General features: G+C 41.1%; 1 protein-coding gene across 1 annotated transcript in view; it reads right to left on the bottom strand.

Annotated features, from left to right (window-relative positions):
- The window catches only part of astn1 (astrotactin 1), a gene marked incomplete at both ends in the record, with an annotated part of 556,709 nt that extends 556,172 nt beyond the window's left edge, over window positions 1-537 (bottom strand). The window contains one exon of the mRNA XM_083991516.1: window positions 213-537. Within this exon, the coding sequence (XP_083847642.1) occupies window positions 213-537 (325 nt within the window). The remainder of the gene's footprint in view (window positions 1-212) is intronic.
- Window positions 538-25,254: the final 24,717 nt, after the last annotated feature.

The raw sequence follows: 25,254 nt of genomic DNA, 5'->3' as shown, positions 1-25,254 counted from the left end.
GACATGTAGCCTATAGAACCAGGTGGCTGCGTTAATTCCGCTTGTCATATATAGACTGTAGTGTTATTGAAAACAGTGAAAACACGGTGTTTGGGCCAGGCCTAAGCTAATACACAGATGCTCCGGAGTGATATTAAAGAGTGCAGCGGCTGTAGTCTGCTCCGGTAGCGGCTAATGAAGCGCGCGGACCGTTGTGTTTCAAATAAACTCACCTAGGACGAAGAAGGGGAGCTCGGTGTTTTCCAGGTCGTCCACCACCACGACGTCTCCGGGAAAATCGTTCCTAACGGAGAACAGCAGCTTGGGCTCCGAGGCCGACGGACTGTGCATGATGCTCAGGTCGTTCTCCCTCAGAAACGGCAGCGCCGACACGGTGACGCTCTTCATCTTGCACTCGGTGTCCTGGTTCTGGTCCTCGTCGCCGCGTAGACCGCGGACGTTGGCCGTTAAGACGGCCAGGAGAAGCCACGCCAGCCACGGACGCAGCAGCAGCGGTGGTAGCGATAGCGGTCTCGGCCCCATGTTGATGCTCGCCATCTCTCCGTCGCTCCGTCGTTTCTTTTCCCCCTCCTCTGCTGTATTTTCCTGTCAGGCTGCTTCGGCGGAGGAGAGAGCAGCGGCAGAGTGTGTGAGCGGGGTGTGATAACGTTACACCGGCGGGCTCTCGCAGTGTCGGAATCAAACGCCTCCCGTTTCTCGCATATACCAACAAACAGAAGGCTGTTTGTAGGAACAGCAGCCAGGCTCTGGATGTATGGCGTGACTGTTGTGATGCTGTTGACCCCCTTTACTGTAATTGATTGATAAACTGTCCAAATGGCTCTGTAATGGCTCAGCATAGATTACCAAAAGGACGTGCACCCATAATGCCCTGGGGGTCCCATCAACAAAAGCATTTGTAATTTAATTGCACATTTGCCCTCTCCTACAAATTTGCATATCATCTAACGCCACTGAGCATCTTCAATAGTTTCCCTGACCTCTGTGATTAGGTAGACACTCAGCTGGGTGCATGCATAATAGTCTAACTGATAAATGTCTAAATGCACAACTTGAATTTAAACACTCACATCAGCGTTTGCCAACATTGTGGATACAAAGGGCAGCAGATGCTGTTTGAATGTGTGGCACTTTAAAGTGAAAATAGTTGGAGCTTATCTGCTCAGATATGCTTGGGCTGAACAAGACAGGAATATGGGATAGGCTACAATTAAATGTATTAATGATTTGTGATGGAATAGAGCTGTAAAGCTAATGCTGTGTTCTAAGATGATTGTGAAATAAAAATTACAAAATGGATAATTGAAACATTGTAACTAATTATATAATATACAAATATGATTTTTTTTTTTTTAATGATATAGTCATTTGCCACACCCCAAAAAGAGGAGCAAACAGAGTGACCTCATGTCAATCAAAGTCGGTCACAGCCCTGAGTAAGGTTCTAATCAAGCATGATAGAAATCACCTGTGTAGGTTTGTAGCAGTCCTCCCTTCATGGAAAGGTGCAGCTGTTGAAGCTTCAGTAATGTAGGGCCTGTTTTCTCAGTGACATGTTTTCCTACATTTCTCTATCGCTTTCAAGTCTGTATGCTGGTTTCTGCGACATCAATATTCCTCTAATTTACTGCATGAAAAAAAATCGCCTACAGGTGCATCTCAATAGAATATAGTGAAAAAGTTCACTATATTAACCTATTTGGTGTCACACTCTAATCAGATAATTAAAGCAGAAGTAAGCGATCCGGTCGTTTTGGCTAATGCTGCGTTCCAGGCAGGCTTTTGAAACCGTAAATTACAGCTTCAAGTCACGACTTACGACTTTGTAGCGTTCCAGGCAACCCACTCGTGTTTTTCCGACCTGTTTTACCTGTGAAAGTCACTATAACGGCCACTCGTAACTTCCGACCCGTGAACTCGTACCAGATCGAACTGGTACGACTTCACAGGTCGGAAAAACATGAGTTACGAGTTGCCTTGAACGCACCATAACTTCTTTTCAGCCGACGGAGTTAGCAGCCCCCGCCCTCGTCATGGATCTATTGGTCCTCGTCCCTACATCACCGCATTCACGTGCATCCCTTGGCTGCACACACAGCCCTTCATGCCGTTCTCTCTCCTCATTGGATAAAAATTGTAGGATACAAGAAAAGTTTTCTCCTCGAATTCAGAGCAGAGTGACTGAGAGACCCGTGTTTCGGTCCAAACACTCTATGTAAGTGATTGCTGTCGGAAGATATAACTATTTAAGACTTATATTAACACAAAAATATCGCTTACTTCTGCTTTAACTACCTGCAAAGTTTGTGAGCCTTTAAATGGCCTAGTCCACACTTACCCATGTACTTCTGCAAACAAGTTTTTCTCTCCCATTAAAAAAAAAAACAATCACATCCACCCCAGCATGTTTAAAATAAATATATGTCTCTGTCCCACATGTCATGTGATAAGAATTAACCATTCAGCAGCAGCTCAATCCCCCAGTCAAGCCCGCTGTGCAACCAAAAGCACAGTTTTCCTTCTCAACACTTAAATGTGAAAACAGCGTTTTGAAAAGTCTACATTTCAAAAGTTTTTGAAAATATCAATTTTTAAGGACCAAAAATGCCATTTAGATGTGGATGATAGGCCCAAACACGTCTAAGTATCTGGTTTTGGCTGTTTACTTTTACATTTGGACATGATCTGGTTCAAGAGGCTACACTGTCATAGGGAAGACTGCTGACCTGACAGTTGTTTTCTAATTTATGGACATGCACGATGCACCTGTGGCTCAAACTGATTCTTTTGAAATAATAGCCAAATAGAATTTAAGAAAACAAAAAAACAAATAATGTCCACTATACCCTGCATTTAACATTTTTCACTTGTTCCAATTAAGAACTGCAAGTGCAACTCATTTTTAATGATGTTTCCTTTTTTCAGAACTAAGTCAGGTACATGAACAGAATCAGGACAGAAAATAAGAAAAAAAAAAGAAAAAACTCTACTGCCCCAAACTACACTAGACTGGATGTGTGGATGAGGTACACACTCTGCTTTGTTTTCTCTCCATTAGTTGCAATCATGAAGTAAAAGACCCACAAATGGGCCATAATAGTGGCCATCACAGCCATCCAGGATGGTGTTAATGGTCACTATGGTAAATTACTATCCAGTGACAACAGCGGATATTTTATCAGTGGTGGAGACTGATGATGGCTGGACACATAACAGTCCTCCGGGCCCATCATGACTCATAATTTGATTGCTTTGAGCATTTAAATGTCAGGTACTGTATGTAAAGCCACAGCTGAGATCATCCAGTTTTCACATTGCATAGTGACTTTAACCTCCAACTCACTCTCTCTATCTATGTACTTTCAAGTTAGAATGCTAATTATGACCTTTTTTAGTTGTTTTTTGTTTATCTTACATGATGTCACCATTAGGAAATAGTCTCCATATATGTTTGCAGATTTAGGACTGCATTATACTGTGATGATGAAAGTTAAGCATATGATTACAACCATTCTTCTGCCATTCATTAATACCAGGATAGAGGAGTAGAGAAAATGGATAATTTGCTTTACAGTAAATATACAATTTGATATCCATACATTTATTAAAGTTCTGAAAGCCCTAAACATAAAAAGATGTATTGTGTATATTTGATCTCTCATAAACATGCTGAATGCATATGTCTTTCTCAATGAATTGTTGGCAGAGATTTGTTTCTACAGTATGGAATTTGAAACCCATATTTTGAAACTGACTGGTTTGCTTGCTAGCAGTCTCCTCAATCCTTGACTGCTTCTCCTGATATGTTACTGCCAGCATCTGTCGATCAGAGGACTGGGTTCCACATCACCTGCATGCACTTGTGCAAGTATTTGTCCTTGGCTGCAGACAAAGTCTTTTTTTTTTTGCTCAAGAAGGTTCCTTACTGAGTGGCAGTCATGATAAGAGCTGGTTGAATTCTCTAAATGTTGAGGAAAGGAGCTTGAATGCTTCTTATCTTATCTCTGTTTGCCACAAACACTGGGGCTTCCTCAACAGCAAAACAGAGCCGACGTTATGCTGGTGACATGATCCAAAACTCCTTGAGAGATTATCGCCAACTTGTCTTAATAAATAAAGTAGGTCAAAGATGCTTATGGCAGGAAACTCTATATCCTTATATCTGAGCATACATTTGGAACTGCTCTGTATTTTGGCTTTACTTGTCCATTCTTTTCAACATTTCAATCCTGTTTGCTTGTTTCTTTGTGCAGCTGGATTCACTCTTTATGTATTCCCCTTGTCTTTGACCTCATGACATTTTCTTTTGAGATCAGGGAAAAGTGCTTAGGGAAGGAGATTGTTTTGATTTTTCACCTGCAGCACTGTTACAGATTCACAAATTACGGACCTACTCTCTGCTCAGTAGCACTACTACTTCTGTTGTAGCTCTCAAAAGGTGAATGTGAGCCTATGATTCAGTCTCTTTCACACTTTGTTTTGCTCCCTGCAAACTGCTGAGAGAAGTTTCCAAATCCCTCTTGTTGGAATACTCCTCTATGCTCATTCTTCCGTCCAAAACAATGTTCTAAAAGATGCTAAAATGCTCCACAGAGCAGAGTGGGTTGCAAGTGTATCACTAAAGTAATAACTAACACCTCTTGCATTACATTGTGTATATTGTAATATATCGTCATACCGGTTATCAGTTTTATAAAGTTTTAGTTTTTGCAGTATTATAATACTTTCTTTTTTTTTTTTTTTTTTTTTTACAGTGTAGGGTTTTACAGTGACATGACTACAAGAATAAAACGAACAACAAACAAACACAGCGCCATTGAAATTGCACCAAGACTAGAATTAGAATTTGCAGAGAGCTTTTCGACTCTAAATCCCATGACTGTTTTGTTGACCAGACAATTTGCCATTTAGATTTGGATGCAAAGCCAAAGAAAAGAAGATTGTCTTTTCTGTGTCACCACTGTCAATCCATTTAATATTTAAGCAGCTCTGTGGTTTCCAATTAACTACAATTCCTCTCGCTTTCTGATCTGTTGAAACTGTTATTTTTTTTGAAAGTCCAAAATGGGGCAATGTTTGAGATCGAAGCGAGGAAAGAAACAAAAAAAGAACGGCGAAGTGGGCTGACCTCAGCTTACTCCAGAGGGATATTAAGAAGTTGACAGAGATTGAGGAAAATAAGTGGGATAAACAGGGCCCAGATTATCATATTTTCACTGCTGATGGTGGACTGGAGATTCCTCAAGACACTGGTGAAAGTAAATTCATTGGTATTCAAATGAGATTTGAGAAGTTTTTGCTTCTGGGTGTGTTTGCCCTTTTTTTTGTTCCTCTCAGGCTGAACAGTCCAGAAGAAATAAGTGACGACACAGATAAGGAAAGAGCAAAAACTTTTCCTTTCCAGTACATTGCCTTAAGGGTTAGAAACTTTTAAGTGATCATTTGGAAGATTTTTCAGACACTGCGTCAGTGTCTAATGAAATGTTATTTCTCTGTAGATTTAAAGCACGGGGCTGGTTATATTGTATATTTTTTGTGCTTGTCAACAAAAACCAAAAAACAACAATAATTTTATCCCAATAAATATGGAACCGGCACTTAAAGCTTGACTTTATTCCACTCAACATCCACAGTGCAGCTTAATGTAACCTTGCACACTGTCCTGCAACTAACTACAGCACAAGATACTGCACTTATCATCCATAACAGAAGAAAATAGTCCCTCATGGAGCTGTGAGACATCTCCTCACTACTCAGGTGATACACACCTATTTTCTATCAGATACTGTCTGTTGATCAGGCTCAGTTCTTCTGTGATTGCTACACTGAGGCACCGGGCCCGAGTGAAAGTAAGTGACAGAATATAGTTTGCCTGTATGAAATCTCATTTCAAGTCAGGTAGTGTACTTGTTTTGATGCTTTTCATTTCTTCCTCTCTCTCCTAGCTCCGTCTCTACCCGGTGTTTACATGAAGGGCACACCTAAGATTGCTTCTGCTTTCAATCAGCTTTATTGCACTGTACCAGCTGGCATTGGAGGAGGTTGAGGTGACCTAGATTGGAACCAGTTCAATATAGTTCCTCTTAGTTTTCAGTTATTTTGTTCTGGTACAATGGTAATATATACATGGGTGCAGATCCTGGAGGGGACGGGGGGGACATGTCCCCCCCCCCCCCCCCCCCCCAATTTCTGAAAAACATTAATTGTCCCCCCCAATAAAAATACCCTAAATTATTCAAAACTGAACAAATGTATTTTCAGACTTCACATTCTTCACATTTTAGATAAAATTCACATCTTTTTTTAGAACCGTTTACCAGAATAACTGGCATTGTAAAAACATGATCAGTTGGTTTACACAACTTGGTTAGGGCTTCATATTTTGATATTCATCCATATCAATTAATCATGCATAAAGTAGTCCCATACACTGGGAGATAAGGAAGATGGTGAGAAGAATTGGGGATCTGGGAGGTTTGGAGGGAGGCGAAAGATAAGAACATGAATAGACATTACATGCTGGCGGAGACCCTAAATATTATGATTTACTAATATAACAGTTAAGTAAGCAGTGATATGCACTGTTGGCTGTTTTGGACAAATAAACAAGAAAGGTAAGCACAATAAATGATTCCCTGTGCAGTACTTTTTGAATGATATGGCAAACCTCTACCAAGTTGTGATTTATGGTGGCATGGTATGAGTTGCATACGTGCAAAAAAAAAGAAAGAAAAATCACTTTTGTGTCCCCCCCAATCCTGACATCGGATCTGCTGAATATTATAGAATATTTATGTTTGTTAAATGTTATATTCCTCCTCCTTAAAGCAGATATCAGTGGAATGTTTTTGTTAATATAAGTCCTAAATAGTCCTATTTTCCGTCAGCAATCACTTACATGAAGTATTTCAGCCTAAACACGAGTCTCTCCGTCACTCTGCTCTGCTGTAACCCGAGGAGAAAATTTTCCTTGTGGGATACAAGTGTTATCCAATGAGGAGAGAGAACGGCATGAAGGGCTGTGTGTGCAGCCAAGGGATGCGCGTGAATGTGGTGACGTAGCACGAGGACCAATTGATGCCTGACAAGGGCGGGGGCTGCTAACTCATGGTGCGTTCAAAGAAACTCGTACTTTGTGTTTTTCCTTCCTGTGAAGTCATACCAGTTCGATCTGGTACGAGTTCACGGGTCGGAAGTTACGAGTGGCCGTTATAGGGAACTTTCACAGACAACAGGATGGTAAAAACACGAGCTACGGGTTACCTGGAACGCTACCAAGTCGTAGTTGTGACTTGAAGCTGTAACTTACGGTTTCAAAAGCCTGCCTTGAACGCAGCATTAGCCGAAACGGCCGTGAAGCTGATATCTGCTTTAATTTCTAATCACTGCTGTTTCAGAAACATTTGCCAAAAGGCTCCGCAGTAGGAAGAAGCATTCCATTCACCGCCCTGTAGGCCTCCACCAGTGGAACGACCTGAGCTGAATGGACAAAAATGGAGCAAGTGCACTGCATGAAGAAGAGGTTTGGGGGAGTTTAATGTTGCTTTCAGCAGCCCGATCTACCTGCGGAGGTCAGGTGTTGAACTCTGTGGGGGCTCCAGTGGGATGAGGAGTGGATAAAGTCATGAAGACTGGAAACAAATGCCAAAAGCACTATAAGACCTTCATGTGGCAAGGTGGGAAGCAGGTGGTGAAAGTCCAGGTGGTGGATGAGTTCATAACACGTGATTTTCATGTAAGTGACTTGGGACTGATTTCACAGATGTCGGAATTCATCTGATGCACAAGACTGCCTGTCTCATGCTCATCTTTATTAAACAGGATTAAATGACAGGAAATTACTTTTTTTCCCCATAAATAATATTAGATACCTGCTCATTTTGAGTTGGATTCAATTTAACTAATGCCGATTTAAATATATACAGAACAGACTGAAATAATGGCTGTAGACTGCAAATTATCAACCTCCAAGGTGGCATTGCTGAATGTCAATGCAATATTTCAGGAAAACTTTGAGGGGAACTCCAAGTGCTCAAATCGACTCAAAGAAGTGATGAGATTTTAGTGGTAAAAGGTGTAAATGTCAGGGTTATTGACCTCACAAAACATATTTTTGACCTCATCTTATGACTGTGTGGAGGGAATTTCTTCAAATATTGCACAAATATCCACTTGGAACCAAAAGCGAATGGATTAGATTTTGGTGGTCAAAGGTCAAGGTCACAGTGATCTTACATTCTTGCGATAAGGCAAGGCCTAGAGAAAATGTTTCATTGGGTGCAAACATTCACTTGAACTCATGGATGAACTGATTAGATATCAGTGGTGAGAGGTTAAATGTCACCATTAATGCACAAAACCTTTGGAGGAAACATTCACAGGCTGGTTAACTGCTTGGAGGAGACATACAGCAGTGAGGTGGCAGTCCCAGTCTCTCACACAGTATTCTCCACACATCTGCTCTTCATAACTGTACCATATAAACCTTGTTTATGTTCCTGTGCCATAATCTTCGGGAGTGGAACACAGGTGATCCTCACAGGAAGACTCTCTGGAGGAGAGACAAAACACAAAAGCCAAAAGGTGGAACTACTGGGAAACATGAGGGAATACAGGTCACAGACCTGGCAACACCTCAGGAAACCAAACAAAGCAAGAAGAAGACTTCAACACACCGGGGGAGGTGCAGAAGGATAATTGAAGACTGGTGAAAGATATCAGGTCAGGGCAAACAAAGACAAGAAGTTACACAACCGACGGTAACCCAGGGAAATAATTTCAAAATAAAACAGGAAATCCTAAACACAAAGTCCATACAGTCATTTAAATGGGGTAAATCGTCCCCTAATATTCACTTCCAAAATCTCATTAATTAGAGATATATATTATATATTTTTGGGTAACACTTTATAATAAGTACACACTATTAATACTGAATTCATCATTTATAATACTCATTAGGATGTTCATAAACCCAGTTAAAAATATTTTTCTCATTATTGATAAGCACTAACTGTATGAGTATTCATGTGTTATAAATGAGGAATTCAGTATTTATTAATGCTTAACTAATGCTTAATAATGTGTACTTATTATAAAGTATTTTTGCCATAATCACATCCTAACCATGAGGTGATTGCCAGTCTCTAATGAGGAAGGGACAACTCTTCTGCAGTCACATTAGAATAATCCCAGCCTTAACCTTTAATTTCTTTATTTATAGCACGCAGTAAGGTGCCTTTGCTTTTGAACAAATTGCTGGGACTCGGGTCAACACCCCAGTGTTGCCAAGCATCCACCCCTCTGCAGTGTCCTTGAATCTTAACCTGCACCGTGCTGCACCTTGCAGGCACCTCTGATCTCTTTTTTAGTCTGCAAGCTGCAGAGAGCCTCTCCAAAGGGATCTCTTAAATACCATTTTATTTCTCTCCAATTACTTTAAAGGCTTTTAGCACTCATCTAGTCTTGAGGCTGCTTTTAACAATTCACCTGAAACTTCCACGACTCAGTGAGGAGGACTTTAATGTCGACTCTTACAGCGGAATTGGAAAAGTGTCTCCTCCATGTATTATACAGTGATAAATAGACAAAATGAGTGAGCAGCTTGAGTCTACCCTGGATTATGCCGAGTTCCAGTATTTTATGATTAAAGGGTATAGAGAAAGTCTCGAAGAGAGAATGACAAAATAGGTCTCTGTGAATGTGTGTGTGTGTGTGAAGAAAGGGAGAGAGAGAGAGAGAGAGGGCGAGAAGGAGAGGGAATGAATGTATGTGCGAAGAGATTGTGAGACAGTGTGCACATGTGAAAGTGATTGCAAGCGAAGCAGAGATGAAATTCCGATAGATTTGCTCGCTGGGTTTGCTGCCAATAATCAAAAGCAGTGAAAAGATGGGAGGGAGGGAGGGGTGGGGTGGGGGGGAGGGCAGCAGAAGAAAGACAGTCAGTGAAAGTTGAGCGAGAGAAAGGGGAGGGGAGGGGAAGGAGGAGGGGGAGGGGGGAGGGTGGGGGTTGAAGAAGAGAGCACATACATCAGGATGCTGTGACTCGCAGGTGCAGGGGGATGGTGGGGAGGGCAGAGCAAGAGAAAGATCTCACTGTTTAATCTTGAGACTCTTCCCATTCGCCAGACTAGCAAGGCTCTGGCCCGCTGTATGGCTTGTTCTGTGATCAGGAGCAAACAGATTCATCTTTTCAGCTCGCTTGCCCCTCAGCCTCTGCGTGGGTTGCAAAGTTGATTACAGCCTAGAAAAAGGCCTTTGTCATAGCGCTGTTGGTCCAAATGGTCCCGCAGCGAGCTATACGTATAAGGTGCTAGCCCCCTTCAAAATCCTCGGCGCGATGATATGAACGAGCCTCTTCAGACAAACCAGTGCAGATTATGCAGAGCCTTTTAACCCACTGCCGGGGGATTGTAAATGGCCTGAAATTGTTGGTTACATGACTCTGTGCGCGAATTGTGGGTCTGCGTGTGTTGTGAGCTCAGATGGTGATGGATCAAAGTGGTGGGTTCCTTCCAGCACTTTGCCGTGATTTACACAATGTCCTGTTGTGATGCAAAACTGTTGGTTGGTTATAAAGGCGCACGGACGTACACACACGCATGCACACACACACACACACAGCTGCACAATTTCTCTCCACAAAATCTAAATCCAAAGCTTACCTATGGATTTAAAACAATATACTACAGGCTTACTTCTATCTTCTTATAATCCCCTGCAATCCTCCGTGCTTATCGACAAAAGCAATGTTTCAAAGTTGTTTTTATAATCAGAAGACTAAATGGTACATACGTTTACCATATGCAGGGAAACTTATTAGAGATGTTGGCTGAGGTAAATTGCGCAGTGTTTTTCTCTCAGCTGAAATACAAGGCTATGTTGTAAACAAGACTAAAAAATGTGCATTAAAAAAAAGCATACACACAAAGCCTGATAACTGAAAATAAAGAATATTATGGTGTTTTTTTTTTTTTTACCAAATGTGATTTTTTCCCCCCTAAACCACTGTTTAGTTGTAGCATTGCGTATCCCTGAAATTATGAATAAAGAATACAATGGAAAAAAGTAACAAATAAAAAGACAAAATGTTTAATACAATAATCATTATTTAAATATATCCCCAGAAATCCAACAGGAATCAGCAGTTCATAAGGACTAGTGAAGAAATCTTACATTATTACAATATTTCATGATATATCTGGGTGACAGTCTATTTAAATTGTCTTTTAGGTAGGCTACATATACTTTATCATGGTTGTTTTTGTATATATTTATATTTTCTTTACCTGTTTCTGCCTGTTTTTTGTTTTGTGGATTTTATTTTTGTTCTATTTTCTTTTTAATTTAAATTTCTCAGTGTCTTTCTTCCACATTGTTCAATTCCAATTTCCTAGTAAAGAAGTAAACAGGTGGTGGAGTAAACAAACATCCAGTTTGGTATTTTCAACCCTAGTGTGTTGCAATTAGCAAATATGACTGGCAGGCTGCTAGACTGGTAGAGCATGAGTGGACAAATGAAACCACACAGACTCCTTTAACTATATTTATTGATTTTATTAATGAAGGACAACACAGGTGGTAACAGCAATAATGATGGCTGCTTTCCATTTAGATGAACCAGGTCCTGCACTACAGGGGCGGATCCAGAGTATTTTCTGGTGGGGGGCACAGGGGGTAGCAACAGTGAATCTGGGGGGGCCGCCCAAAAGTAACAAAAATGAAGGCTGCCACTTATCACTGTCTTGAATGTTTATATTTTACAGTTACGCATGTCTTCATCTTGCTTTTATTGGCCACATTGAATCTTTCACCTTGTAAGGAAGATGCCTGTGACCTTTTCATTTTCCACTTGTCAATATAAAAAATTATAGTCAATCAATAATCAACGTTATCTTGCAAATAAGAAGTCTTAGCAGAATAAGCAACACAATACATTTTCAAACTGAACATCAATATCTTATACTCTTACCCAGTAGTTTGAGCTCAGCTCTGTACAATAAACATCTCAGTGTTTTGTGTGTAACAATGCAGAATAACCAGAACAAGCATTACTGAAATGGTGAAATTGAGAACAATAACAATCTTACACCATTTTCTACATTTACTATACAGAACACTATAGGATGTTTGCTGTACAGAGTTGATTAAGAGCCTACAGTAAAGATAGCAGTGTTAAAGAGCTTTACACAGTGACATTACCACAGGTCAATGACCATTTGCGGGGGGCACAAATGGTGGCCAATCAGATTGCAGGGAGAGCATGTGCCCCCCTGTGCCACCATGGAAGACCCGCCCCTGCTGCACTCTGGTTTTGTACTGCTGACTTATTGTACTATCTATCTACTGTACACTGTACATACAAAGTACACAATATCCTCTGGTATAAAATAAAACATGTAAGATCCACAGCACATCAGCTGTTGCTCCAGAACAGTACGTGCTGCACGGCCTTTAGAAGGGAGGGAGAGAGAAGAGAGTGAGCGACACCCACGTCGCCGTCCACTGTTATATCACTGCTCCTTCATTTTCATCCATTAGTTAAAAGCAAAGTTAGCTGTTCCGCACAAACATCTAAGAAAGGGGGGCCGATATTAAAGTCCCTGCTCTTTCTCTTGACAGCGAACTAGAGCTCTGTGATGTAGGAATTAGCCTTTAGTCAGCAGATCTTTGAAAATTAGGTTTGAATGTGACACTGTGGATAAATAAGTTATTGCTGTGCTCTGCACTTTTGTAAAAGAACTGTATCAGTGGAGCTAGTTTTAACATGAGGAACAGGCCCCTGATCTGATAAATGATGAGGCTGTTTGTGTTCGACAAAATGCACGTCTCACAGCAATAGGCACTAACAAGGAAAAGACAAATTGATGTTAACTATAAAAAACAAAGGGATTGTAGATCTACTTCATTCCGATGTGGGGTTTAACATTTTGTTTCCACTCTTTGTGATGCTTTATCACATCAGAGCCATTCTCACATTCACATGACACTGTATGTGCAGTGTCAGATGAACACTGTCAACTCAAGCCCCAACAACCCAACCAGTGCCTGCAGAGTGAATGATTGCCATGGTAACCAGGGACCGGTTGACGAGAGGAATTACCATAAGAAACAGATACTGTGTAAACCCCTGGCTGGGGAAATATTTGGAGAGCTTTTCTTCACAACGAGACACTTGAAGTATTCATGAAGAAAAGCACTTGCAACCTCAGCACACTGCTGCTGTCGATCCCACTACAGTGTCATTGTGAAGTCGCTCCCATCACGGCTCCCTCTGCCTTTATAATAATAGCATCATTTTGCATTGAATGAGTCTGGAGGGAAGATGGAACTTGAAAGGTGAACCGCTGGTACCTGGCAGCAGATGCTTTATCACTCACAAGTATATTTTAGCTGGCCATGCCAAACCTGGACGTCTGTATTACTGTAAAGGATTAAGTGATTACAGGAAGCTGACTGCTCTCTGACTTATTGTATCAGTAATTGCATGTACACTGCCAAGAAGCACAATTTGAGAGTTATTATATATTTTTTATTTTAACGCATTTCATTTTAATTACTACTCAGGATGAATAAAACTGCCATGCGTCATTTACAGAAGAATAGTGAACTTTTTTTTTTTTACGTAAATATATTTTTTGGCTTTTCATGTCTTCATTTGGTAGTACAGTTATGTAAGAGCGACAGGAAATGGGGAGGCAGAGAGAGAGGGAATGACATGCAGGAAAGGGCCGTCAGATGCGGGATTCAAACCAGGGCCGCCTGTTACCATAACCGGAAAAAGATAATGGGTAGATTAGATTAGATTAGATTAGATTAATCTTTACAATAAAGTGACTAACATTGTAGAAAGTAGTATAGTATAGATAGATAGATAGATAGATAGATAGATAGATAGATGGATAGATGGATAGATGGATAGATGGATGGATGGATGGATGGATGGATGGATGGATGGATGGATGGATGGATGGATGGAGCCATTATCAAGAAACAATCACCACCACCTACTCTTGACAAAATAAACACATTACACAACTTGTACCATGTCTGGTACATGTGGTTGAATTGACAATAAAAAACCTGAACCTTGAACCTGAACCTTAATTGCCAAAAGAAACACCAAAACATCAGGTTGACCCACTGGATAGTGGTGAATGGTCTGGACTGAACTGTGATGTTGCCATATCAAGTGGGTATCAGGGTATCGGACCAGACTTCACTGTAGAGATTTCTTAAAACAATTTCCCTGAGCTCCACTAATCCTTCTGACTGATATGGTTTCTTCAGAATTTTGGCTGATGTTGTAAACATCTACCGATCTTTCACTGATTCCCACATCAAAACCGTAATCTCCATGCATATTGTGTATTTGAAAGTGTGGCACTGAAATGATATCAGTGATGGCAGATGTCAGCATGACGGTGTATAAGATACAGTTCAATGTAACCGATAATGATCGGGCCTGCACCACAAAGGAACAAGAAGAATGTATCCACTAGAGCTTTAGCAGCAGAAAATGCCATTTGCTCTTTGCAGAAGAAAAAAACATCTGGCTCAGAAAAGAAAAGGTCACTTGGCGAAAACTAATTCCATACTTGAAAGGGAGATTTCTTACATGCATAGATGTTATCATGAAGAAGCCATCTGTGCACAAAAAAAAGAAGCCCTAAACATGGCAGACAAAGCTGTTCAGAAGATTAGTGAAGACGACATGAGCTCATGAGTGGATATTGAAGGAGAGGGGGGCTTGGCAGAGAATGAGCAACACACGACAACAAACTCTGTTCATGCTCTGACCGCACTCAGGAGGCAGAAGTGGAGTAACGTCCTGAAGGACAAAACAGCTACAAATCATCCCAGACATCTGCCAGGGCCGACAGATTTGATCTCAGGTGTTCAGGTTTCCTTCCATAGCTAAAATTAGACCTCCAGCTCCTCTGTCAAGCAGTGTGAATCACCCCCAGGGACCTCCCATCACCTTAACGTATGCACCAGTATGCACATCCACTGACACTCCCTGTGTTAAATCCTGCTGCATTTTTGAAAATAATTTTATATCTGCAGAGAAAATGAAAAAAACAAACAAACACACACATAAATGCAAAATTCACTGTATTTAAATCAATTCTTTACACAAATTAACAACAAAGCTCAGGCGGACAAAAGACTCCCAACCCCCAGCTCCCTCATGGAGAACAAAGGGTGCAGAGATCTATTGATAATATGGAAATGTCTGACACTGACTGGTTTGAACTGTGGTTTAGGACAGCATGTGGTGAGCACACTGAGGATTTCATACAAAATGAAGAAATGACTCTGAAGCTGCTCATGTCAGTGACATTTCACAGGCACCAATTAAGACATCATCGTCATCAATGAGGTCATCTGACCTCTTCTTTTGTCAGAGAATATTCAGAGTCAAACATCACATTCAGATGAGGTTACATGACAAGACCTTGTACACAGCGGTGTTTTCAGAAAGAACATTTTTTTTGTGGAGTGTAAACCCAGGTCCAGATGTTGGAGTTACAAGAACAGTTTTTTACTGAACACCTCAATGGCAAAGGAAATTGGTATGGATTTCTGCAGGTTCAAGCCCCCTCTTCAGCCAGTGAAAACTTGTGGCGTGGACATTGAGGTGGTGTCCCACTATAAAAATCTACAGTAGGTCTGGAGTCTGACAAGGCTGACTAATACATGACACCAGTGGTGTGGGGATTTCTTTTACTGGGTGGACGCCATCAAAATACAAAATATGTGACGCCATTAAAGCAGAAGTAAGCGATCCGGTCGTTTTGGCTAATGCTGCGTTCCAGGCAGGCTTTTGAAACCGTAAATTGCAGCTTCAAGTCACAACTTACGATTTTGTAGCGTTACAGGCAACCCACTCGTGTTTTTCCGACCTGTTATAACGGCCACTCGTAACTTCCGACCTGTGAACTCGTACCAGATCAAACTGGTATGACTTCACAGGTCGGAAAAACACGAGTTACGGGCTGCCATGATCGCACCATAACAGTCCTCGTCCCTACGTCACCACATTCACGCGCATCCCTTGGCTGCACACACAGCCCTGCATGCCGTTCTCTCTCCTCATGGGATAAAAACTGTAGGATACGAGAAAAGTTTTCTCCTCGGCTCAGGGCAGAGCAGAGTGACTGACAGACCCGTGTTTCGGTCCAAACACTCTATGTAAGTGATTGCTGTCGGAAGATATAACTATTTAAGACTTATATTAACACAAATATATCGCTTACTTCTGCTTTAAAATAAATATGTGACGTCATTGAAATACCATCCACTGCCACACGAGAGTTAAGTGTGACTGAACAAGACTGTAATGTTTAATTGTTATCTAGCCTAATGCCACTGTCACAATCATTCACTCCAAAGTGTTGAAAGTCCAAGACAAAGTTTTAATCTTGACCAGGGGTGTCAAACTCAAATACGCTGTGGGCCAAACTTTAAAAATTGGTACAAGTCCAGGGCCGGACTAGTTGTTTATTGAGAACCTTGACTTTTTTTGCACATATTGAACCTAAAACTAACAAAGCCTGTAAGTTAACAACATCAAAATTAAATACATTTTAAAAATCAGTTGCAATCGTTTCTAATGGCACTATCTACAGCTTTCCATAGTCATTTTTCAGAGGAAAAACCCATTTCTTTTCCGCTGTTTTGACACCCCTTCGCCTGGCCATGTGGATTTGTTTACAACAAAGCCCGTGAAAAATCAATAGGGAGCGGTGAATAACATTACGATGTTACGATGTGTCCGTCATAGAAGATTGCGAGTTACGGAGCGCGTTTGTGTCGCGGTGCTGCAGAGACGAGAGCTGGGACACCGGGGCCAGGCACTACACTGATGTTGTTAGAAGGTTGGTTTTCAGCCGTGAGACGCCAGGTGGAAGGCAGAGAGCCTCCGTTCTCACTCGTAACAAGTTGCAAGTCATGTAGTTAACGATCACAATTACTCTGGAGCTTTTTAAATAAGGTAAAAACGTCACGCCACGGGAGAAATTCTGCTTAGTTCCTCTTTAGGAAAAAAAAAAAAAAGACTGGGGGGACGGCGCACCCTCGCGTCCAACGACCACTACACCACTGCATGACACATGACCTAAACCAAATCATGTGACTTATATGCTAATACAAGACAAGACTATTGACAGATAATAATTTGATGGGGGAAACCTTCCAGTATGTCACCTACAGCAGTGGTTCTCAAAACTTTTTTTTTTTTTTTTTTACATCAAGGACCTTTAAATTGACACAAATTAGGCCACGGACCCCTAGACAAAATTTTGAAGCAAACACCAGAAATATACAAATATTTGTTCTGAGACTGAGACTGACTACTTTTTCAGTTAATGTACGTTCTAATCACAGTATCTGTTTCGAATATTTTTTTGAAATATTGTAGAGAAATCTCTCTATCTATCTATCTATCTATCTATCTATCTATCTATCTATCTATCTATCTATCTATCTATCTATCTATCTATCTATCTATCTATCCGTCCGTCCGTCCGTCCGTCTGTCTGTCTATCTATCTGTCTGCTAGTGGAAGTAGCACCTGGCTATCATAGCCTACAGTATACGGGTTATATTCTGTGGAACAGAGCACATACAGAAACACATTCTTTAGATATTCCAGTTGTTTTTAGGAGTTTCTAGCACTCGCATTTATCAAAGACCTCAGCTATTATTGTTACTGTAACATAATGAACACACTAGTGCACTGGCATGCTGATTACATTACCATGGTTACCGTACTAAAAGTCATGGCTCAATTAGGTTTGGGCACAAAAAACTCCTTGGTTAAGTTTTGGAAAAGATCATGAATTGGATTAAAATAAGCACCTCCAGATTTGACTATCTTTGTTGCCATAGTTACTCCAATTATGGCATTGGTTAACTTTGTCAAGGTTCCTGGATAAACCAAAAGACATTACTGAACGTTTCATAGAGGAAGCGAACTGCTGTGTTTTAGTGACCTATCTATATACACCTCTAACCCCTCCTTTCATGAACTATTAGGTTACTAGAGTTCACACCACTGACTTTTCACTTTTTTTATCAGCTATCTTTTACAAGGACATAGGAGGTTAAGTGATGTTATACAGGGAATACGATAAAAGGCTCTTAATTGTGTTGAATTTGAAAACGTGTCCATGCGTGAAATGTGTCTCTTTTTTTTTCTTTCTTTTTTTTTTTACATGTTTTCACTCAGTGTTGGATAGAGCCTTCACCTTTAGTCATAAGCTTTTGGGAGAAATTATTTTCATTTCTATGTTTCAGTGCTCTTTAAGATTCACTTTTACTGGAGGTTCAACATGAGAACGGTTCAGTGTCACTGCAAATACCAAAAATATAAGAAGTGTTCCCAAAAGCCTGATACTTTGCACTGGGACCTGCATTGTGCACTGTGTGGTCTGTTCCTGTTTAAATGAATGGAGGTGCTGCACACAACCTTTATGGATTTGACAATGTGATTGGGACACCTCTTTGTGGAGATATTTTTATTGCATCCAACAGGAAGGAGACACTGGGTGAGGTCGAGAATGTACCGGAGGGATTAAGGGAATACCTTGGGATCCCCTGGGAGGAGTTTAAAAAGACGTGGCTACTGAGCGAGACATTTTACTCAAACCTCACGTTGCACCCACATCGGCTTCCGAAAATAGATGGATGAATGTTTTAAGCCGCATCCTTGGGTGAATCCCTGAATCCCTCCTCTCCTTCAATACATACACATATGCTGTCCACTGTCTTTTCATTTATCACTTGAGTCTTCAAAAGTAACAGGATTTCCAGCTTTTTTTCATTTCTATTTGACTTTAAGCATGCAGGTTTTTTCAAATTAGCATGAAGGGTTTGTAAATGATGGTAAAGCTGCTAATTGCTTCTCAAATCAAATCCTTTTATATTGGGCGTGTGCTACAGTGCAGCATGCTGGGAGTGGGCCTGCACAGTGAGTCGCAGCTAGTTAGCTTGGCTAGCATCATTAGCATAGCCGTTACCGTGCTGTGTGTAGCTCACAGACTGTACAAAAATGAGCTGCATTTTCAGCGTTGCTAGTTTAACAGCAGGTGACACATGTGTTTACAATGTTTATGTAGTTTTTCCTCAGTCGATGTGAGGGTCTAAGGACAGAGGATGTTTTTACGATGCCATGTAAAGCCCTTTGAGACAAACTGTTTGTAAAAACGGGCTATACAAATAAAATTGCATTGCCTTGCCTTGCCTTGCCTGACACACATCAGCACAGAGCAGGAACTGAAATTAGCATGTTTGTTCTGGTGTTCTGTCTCCATCACTACCAGAGCTGGAGCTCCATAATAATCCTCATACTGATACCTTGACTTCAATACCAATTCTTAAAGGGATAGTTCAACATTTTGGCAAATGGGCCCATTGCCATAATCCCTATAGTCATTGTTATAAGCTATTTTTAGAACGGTCGAGCAGAGCCGTGAGCTGCGAGCTGCTCAGAGCTACGCTACGGAGGCTAATGGGATTTCTTGGTTTCCCTCATCAAACTCATCAAATACACAATCCAACAACTTCAAAACACTCTGGTGGACAAGTTGTGACCTGCACATTCACCACGCTATGAGATAATAATGGAACGTTATGAGGTGGAATTGTTTTTGAGGACTGCTTGCTGAAAAAACTGTCCCTGAAGGCAACGCGCATCAGCAGTTTTGCATGAATTTACCTCTAAAACAAATCTAAAAATAGCTTACAACGATAAATAATGTTAACGAACCTACTGCTATGACTATAGTGATTATGGCAATGGGCCAATTTGCCAAAATGTTGAACTATCCCTTTAATCAAACTTTTATTTTATAGCCTACCAACTGTAGGAGCCATGCATATTGATTTGTGTGATCGTTCTTCAAGCAAATAGGGTGTGCATGGTAAGGATGGGAAATTTAAGCAACACAGCGGTAACAACAGGTGTTGCTCTTTGTAAAGCAGCAAACAGATTGCACAATGTGAACACCAGAAAATCAAATTACAAAGCACAATAAACAATTTTCTAGTAAGCAGCCAGTAGCAGCTTAAGTATTGGACTGAACATTATTCGATCTTGGTACAAGCATGCTTGATACTTAATGGATCACTAACACAAAATTTTGGCCTGTCCAGAAAGCAAAACAAGAGTTCTGGTTCAACTCGAGTCTTGCTCATATTTTTCCACATCTGATCAGAATTTGACTCCAGTATTGACAGGTATTGACTGACAGCCAGAAGACTTTCCAGATGAGGAGGTTGCATCTCCCAGTTATGCAGGATATGGGCCAGATTTGGGCTGTGGTACGGGGCTTCTTAAATCCTTGATAGAATCAAATCAATTCAGTATAAATTTATATGAAACAAGTAAACAAGTTATTGCCTATTTACACTGCCAGTTATATACACACAAAAAAATCCTTGTTAGCGACTTATTTGCTTTTGTTCTTGTACCAAACAAAAAGGTGTGTCTTCCACTCTTACATTTATTAGAGAGGATTTAGATATTATAGGAGGAAGACTTTCATCAGGATAAATGAAAGAGACAGATGAAAAGGAGTGCCTGCTGGACTTGAACACTACATGCTCTCTATACGGTGTTAATTTGATTTTCTACCACTGACTGTTGTGCAAATATACAGTTGATAATCCTCTTCCCTTGTAAGAAGAATTTGTGGGGAGGCTTTGATCTGACGGGCCAATTAAATGTGTTTGCTACTCTTTACGGAAATCTAACACCGTACAGTAGGTGCTTTGGCCATCAACAAGTATGTCGTAGCTCAGGACCCACTTTTCACTCATACAGTACCACCTCTTGTGCGCCTCTTGTTGCTCAGGCAGAGGCTGTAATGAGCAGAAATGATCCAAATCATGGTGGGAGGAAGGTGGTCGATAAATTTTTAAACAAATTCGAGTGATGGATAATTTGTTAGGGCCATTAATAATTCATAGACATATGAAATGAGTCTTCCTTGCTGAGAACAATATTACATCACCAGCCTGTTTCAGTGTGTGTGTGTGTGTGTGAAGAGGGTGTTGGCTGTAGGTGGTGGTAATGACTGAGTGGTGCAGCCAGGCGCACTCTTCACATCTCTCCTTCACCCTGTGTCTCCCACAACTGGCAAACTGTCTACGAGCGTTGAGAGGCTCTTGAGCTCAGGTAAAGTGCAAGAAATGTTTTATTGTGTTGCAACTTGAAAATGCTAAGCAATGCCCAAGGATGGGAAATGAGACACCTGGAGACTCATTCCCCTTTGTGCTTGATGGTGATTGCCAGAGAGATATGATTGTAATTAGCCTCTTGACAGAACTGCTGCTCAGGATCAAGAGTTTGCTCTGGGGTTTCACAGTGTGACTCTTAGATGCACCGTAGTATTTTAATCTATGGTATCAGTCAGTGCTGATGGCACTACCAATGTAGTATTATCTTGATATATAATCTAAAATATTATCAGTATCACTATATATTTTTATTATTATAAACAAAGCTTGTTTCCAAATACAAAATGACTTAAACTCAAATAGGAATTGAAAATCTAAGCCATTTTAAAGGGATAGTTCAACATTTTGGCAAATTGACCCATTGCCATAATCCCCTAGAGTAGGTTAATTGTCAGTGCAAGCTATTTTTAGAATGGCGGAGCAGAGCCGTGAGCTGCTCAGAGCTACGCTACGAGAGCTAATGGGATTTCTTGATTTCCCTCATTAAACTCATCAAATACACAATCCAACAACTCCAAAACGCTCTAGTGGACAAGTTGTGACCTGCACTTTCACCTCATCAGCGGTGCATGAATTTACCTAAAACAACTCCATCTTGTAACGTTCCATTATTATCTCATAGCGTGGTGAATGTGCAGGTCACAACTTGTCCACCGGAGCGTTTTGGAGTTGTTGGATTATGTATTTGATGAGTTTGATGAGGGAAACCAAGAAATTCCATTAGCATAGCTCTGAGCAGCTCGCGGCTCTGCTCTGCCATTCTAAAAATAGCTTGCACTGACAATTAAAGGTAACGAACCTACTCCTAAAACTATAGAGATTATTAGCAACGGGCCAATTTGCCAAAATATTGAACTATCCCTTTAACTGAAATCTGTCATAGTTTGTCGCTAGTTCCTGTTTTATTTTGAAGTTCCTGTCTTGACTTCCTGTGCTCTCCCTCCTGTGATCACCTCATGTGTCTCACCCATGTTTGTTTTCCCCACCCGTGTCTCGTTTTCTCCCTTGTGTATTTTCCCTCAGTGTTTTCCCATTGCCCTTTGTCGGTTCATGTGTGTTTGAGCTCTGTTTCTTCTGCGTTTCTGCTCAGTTTTTTCCTTTGTATAATGTACCTGCCTGCATGTTCTCCTGTTCTTTTTTTCCGTGAGTAAAATAAACAGTTTTTTTTATACCATTCCAGTCGTTGCGTTTGTCTGCATATGGTTCTTTTTGTTTCAAACCCTGATAGCAGTGTGTAAAATATCTGTATCATGAACACCTGGTTATTACAATGTGCACATAATGGATATTTTCAATCACAAAGTAATGTGGCTGGTTACATTAGATGCCTTTATTCATGGCATTCCTGTGCACCTGTTGCTGTTTTCCAGACAGTCATGCCTCACTACTTCTGGCCATTTCAAAGTGCATTATATGCATATAGCCTTGCAGGTGATGCAGCTCTTTTTTTTCTTATTCTTGCAAAACCTTGAGCGAGAAATGAGAGACTTTACCTTGTGCCGTATCGCTCAGAACCGACCTCCGGTGCTTTTAACTTCCTTTTTTTTCTGTAGTGATGCAGTGCATGCCGGAGTGTGTCAGTGTACCATGATGTCACAGATATGTGTGGGTACAGGTGCGCCGGGCACAGGTGAAACAGATTTGAAACATTCAACCACAGAGGGCTTCAAGGTTTACAATTATAGTGCTCCATTTTCTTTCAGCAAAGCAAAGCTGCTTGGATTACCAAGTACTCTATATTGGAAGACTACAAAGCAATTGACAATGACAAAGTAGTGTACATGGGATAAGAAATTCATACTAATAACTGTCTATTTATGGCTATAGAGATGCAGGTAATTTATGCATGATGATGTGTGAATATAAAGCCCACTCTTGGCTTTGCACAACACAGTGGTGCAGTGTGTAATGGGTGAATCCATTTCCTGGGTGTGTCTTCACAGTTACACAAGAAACAAGAAAAAAAACAAAAACAAGAACAACTTTTTTTATGGGTGAAAATCAGTTTTTGTTTCCTTAGTTAAAGCAGAAGTAAGCGGAATTTTTGTGTTAATATAAGTCTTAAATAGTTATATCTTCCGACAGCAATCACAAAAGAATGTTTGTTCTGAACCACGGGTCTGTCAGTCACTCTGCTCTGCTGTAAGCCGAGGAGAAAACTTTCCTTGTATCCTACAACCTTTATCCAATGAGGAGAGAGAGCGGCATAAAGGGGCGGTCCTCTCTGTGTGTGCAGCCAAGGGACGCGCGTGAATGTGGTGACGTAGGGACGAGGGCAGGGACTGCTAACTCCATCGGCTGACAAGAAGTTAGCCAAAACGAACCGATCGCTTACTTCTGCTGCCCCTAACTTCACAAAATGGCAAAATCCCTGGGCATATCAGTGTTCTGCTAACATTTGTATAAAGAAGTGATGGCACAAATCACAACAACCTCTATCATAATAAACCTATGAGAGAAGGAGTTTGAATAAATCTTCATTATGGAGCTGAGGACAAAGTCAGATGATTTAGTGGGTAGTGAGAGAGAAAACAACATGGATTTCTCTTAACGTGCAACAAACAATAGACCACAAAGAAGCTCCGACCTTCTGAGGCTGTTTTCTGATGTTCCACCTGACTGATCTAAACATCTGACGACGCTCATTTTCAGCTCACTCTGCTTGTGTGTAACGGGTGTGCGCCCACCGATTTACGTAGGTGCATATTAATCTTTTGATAAAGCATTAACATAATGCTGAAATGCTGCACTGTTGTCTTTTACACCAGTGCCCAACTGTATGTAGGTGCTGGATTGGAGAGCAACAACTGCGTCAGTGTGAAACAATTGCACTGCAGTACTCATGCACACACTCACTTTAACACTGCTCGGTACAGCCTGTATTATTTTTCTACTATTTATCCATTTATTGCTCTGTTTTTTATAGAATATTATGGCTGTCACACTTTATTTCAGGGTAGTTTTTTTTTGTTTTCAATGTTTCAATGAGACATACAGTATACAAGACAGCTCTTGTATACTATGGGCCCTAGTTTCTTGGCGCAGCGCAGGTAGCGCAAGGTAGTGCAGCCGGTCTAATGCAAGTTTCGACCAGCGCAGCCTAGCGCAAAGTCAGATTGGAAGATTGGCAGATCGCGCTGCGCTGAGATAGGCGTGGCCGCGCAGCAGGGGGAGGCGTCACAGATTCAGCTTGGTGCAGTGGAAGTTTTGTGCGAAAATGTCCCGCCGAGGTTGCGCTGAAAGCTCGCCACCTCCAACCAGGTCTACTCTCAGCGCAGGGCGAAGCGCAGCAGGTGCAGTGGAAGTTTGGCTGACTGACCTGCAGTGCACACACGTCACCAAGACCTCACAGGCAGATCTCCACAGTTCCAGACACATTTCAATGCAATAAATATCCACAATAACCACTATTTAATGCAACTAATGGAATCAACACGTGAATTTATATCTATATAGATTGTCCCGTCACATCTGACGTCAGATCAAAGCAGAGATCAAAGGCTGTCGGTGCGTAAAGGAAACTCCACCTGAATTAACACAGCAGGGACGAACTGGCACTGAAAAGCAGCTGTGGATGTCCCAAGCAGGACTGAGGGTGGATGACTGCATGTCGCTGCCGTGTTGAGACTACGCACTGCCGTTGTGATGATCGCTTTATTTATTTATTTACCGCATCACGCAGCCGTATTGAAAAACAAAACAAATCATCATCTCTCTTAGTCCACCACAACAGCCTCGCTATCAGATAGTCAGTATATAGCCTATACTCAGCATCTCTATCACAGAAAAAAAGAGAAAAAAAGAGACGGACAGAGAGAGAGAGAGAGAGAGAGAGAGAGAGAGAGAGAGAGAGAGAGAGAGAGAGAGAGAGTCCTTTACGCTGATTTCATCCCGCATGTTTGTTTATGTTGTGATTAGTGTACACCTCTCATCTGTCTTACACAGGGAATAATACATTGAAATGAATAAATGTGAGTTTCTTCATTAGTTTATTAGTTGTTGTTTCTTAGG

Source organism: Trachurus trachurus (assembly GCF_905171665.1).
Source record: "Trachurus trachurus genome assembly, chromosome: 17".
NCBI classification, from domain to species: Eukaryota; Metazoa; Chordata; class Actinopteri; order Carangiformes; family Carangidae; genus Trachurus; species Trachurus trachurus.
Note: the sequence above shows the minus strand (reverse complement) of the source record. Positions and strands in the feature narration are given on the sequence as shown.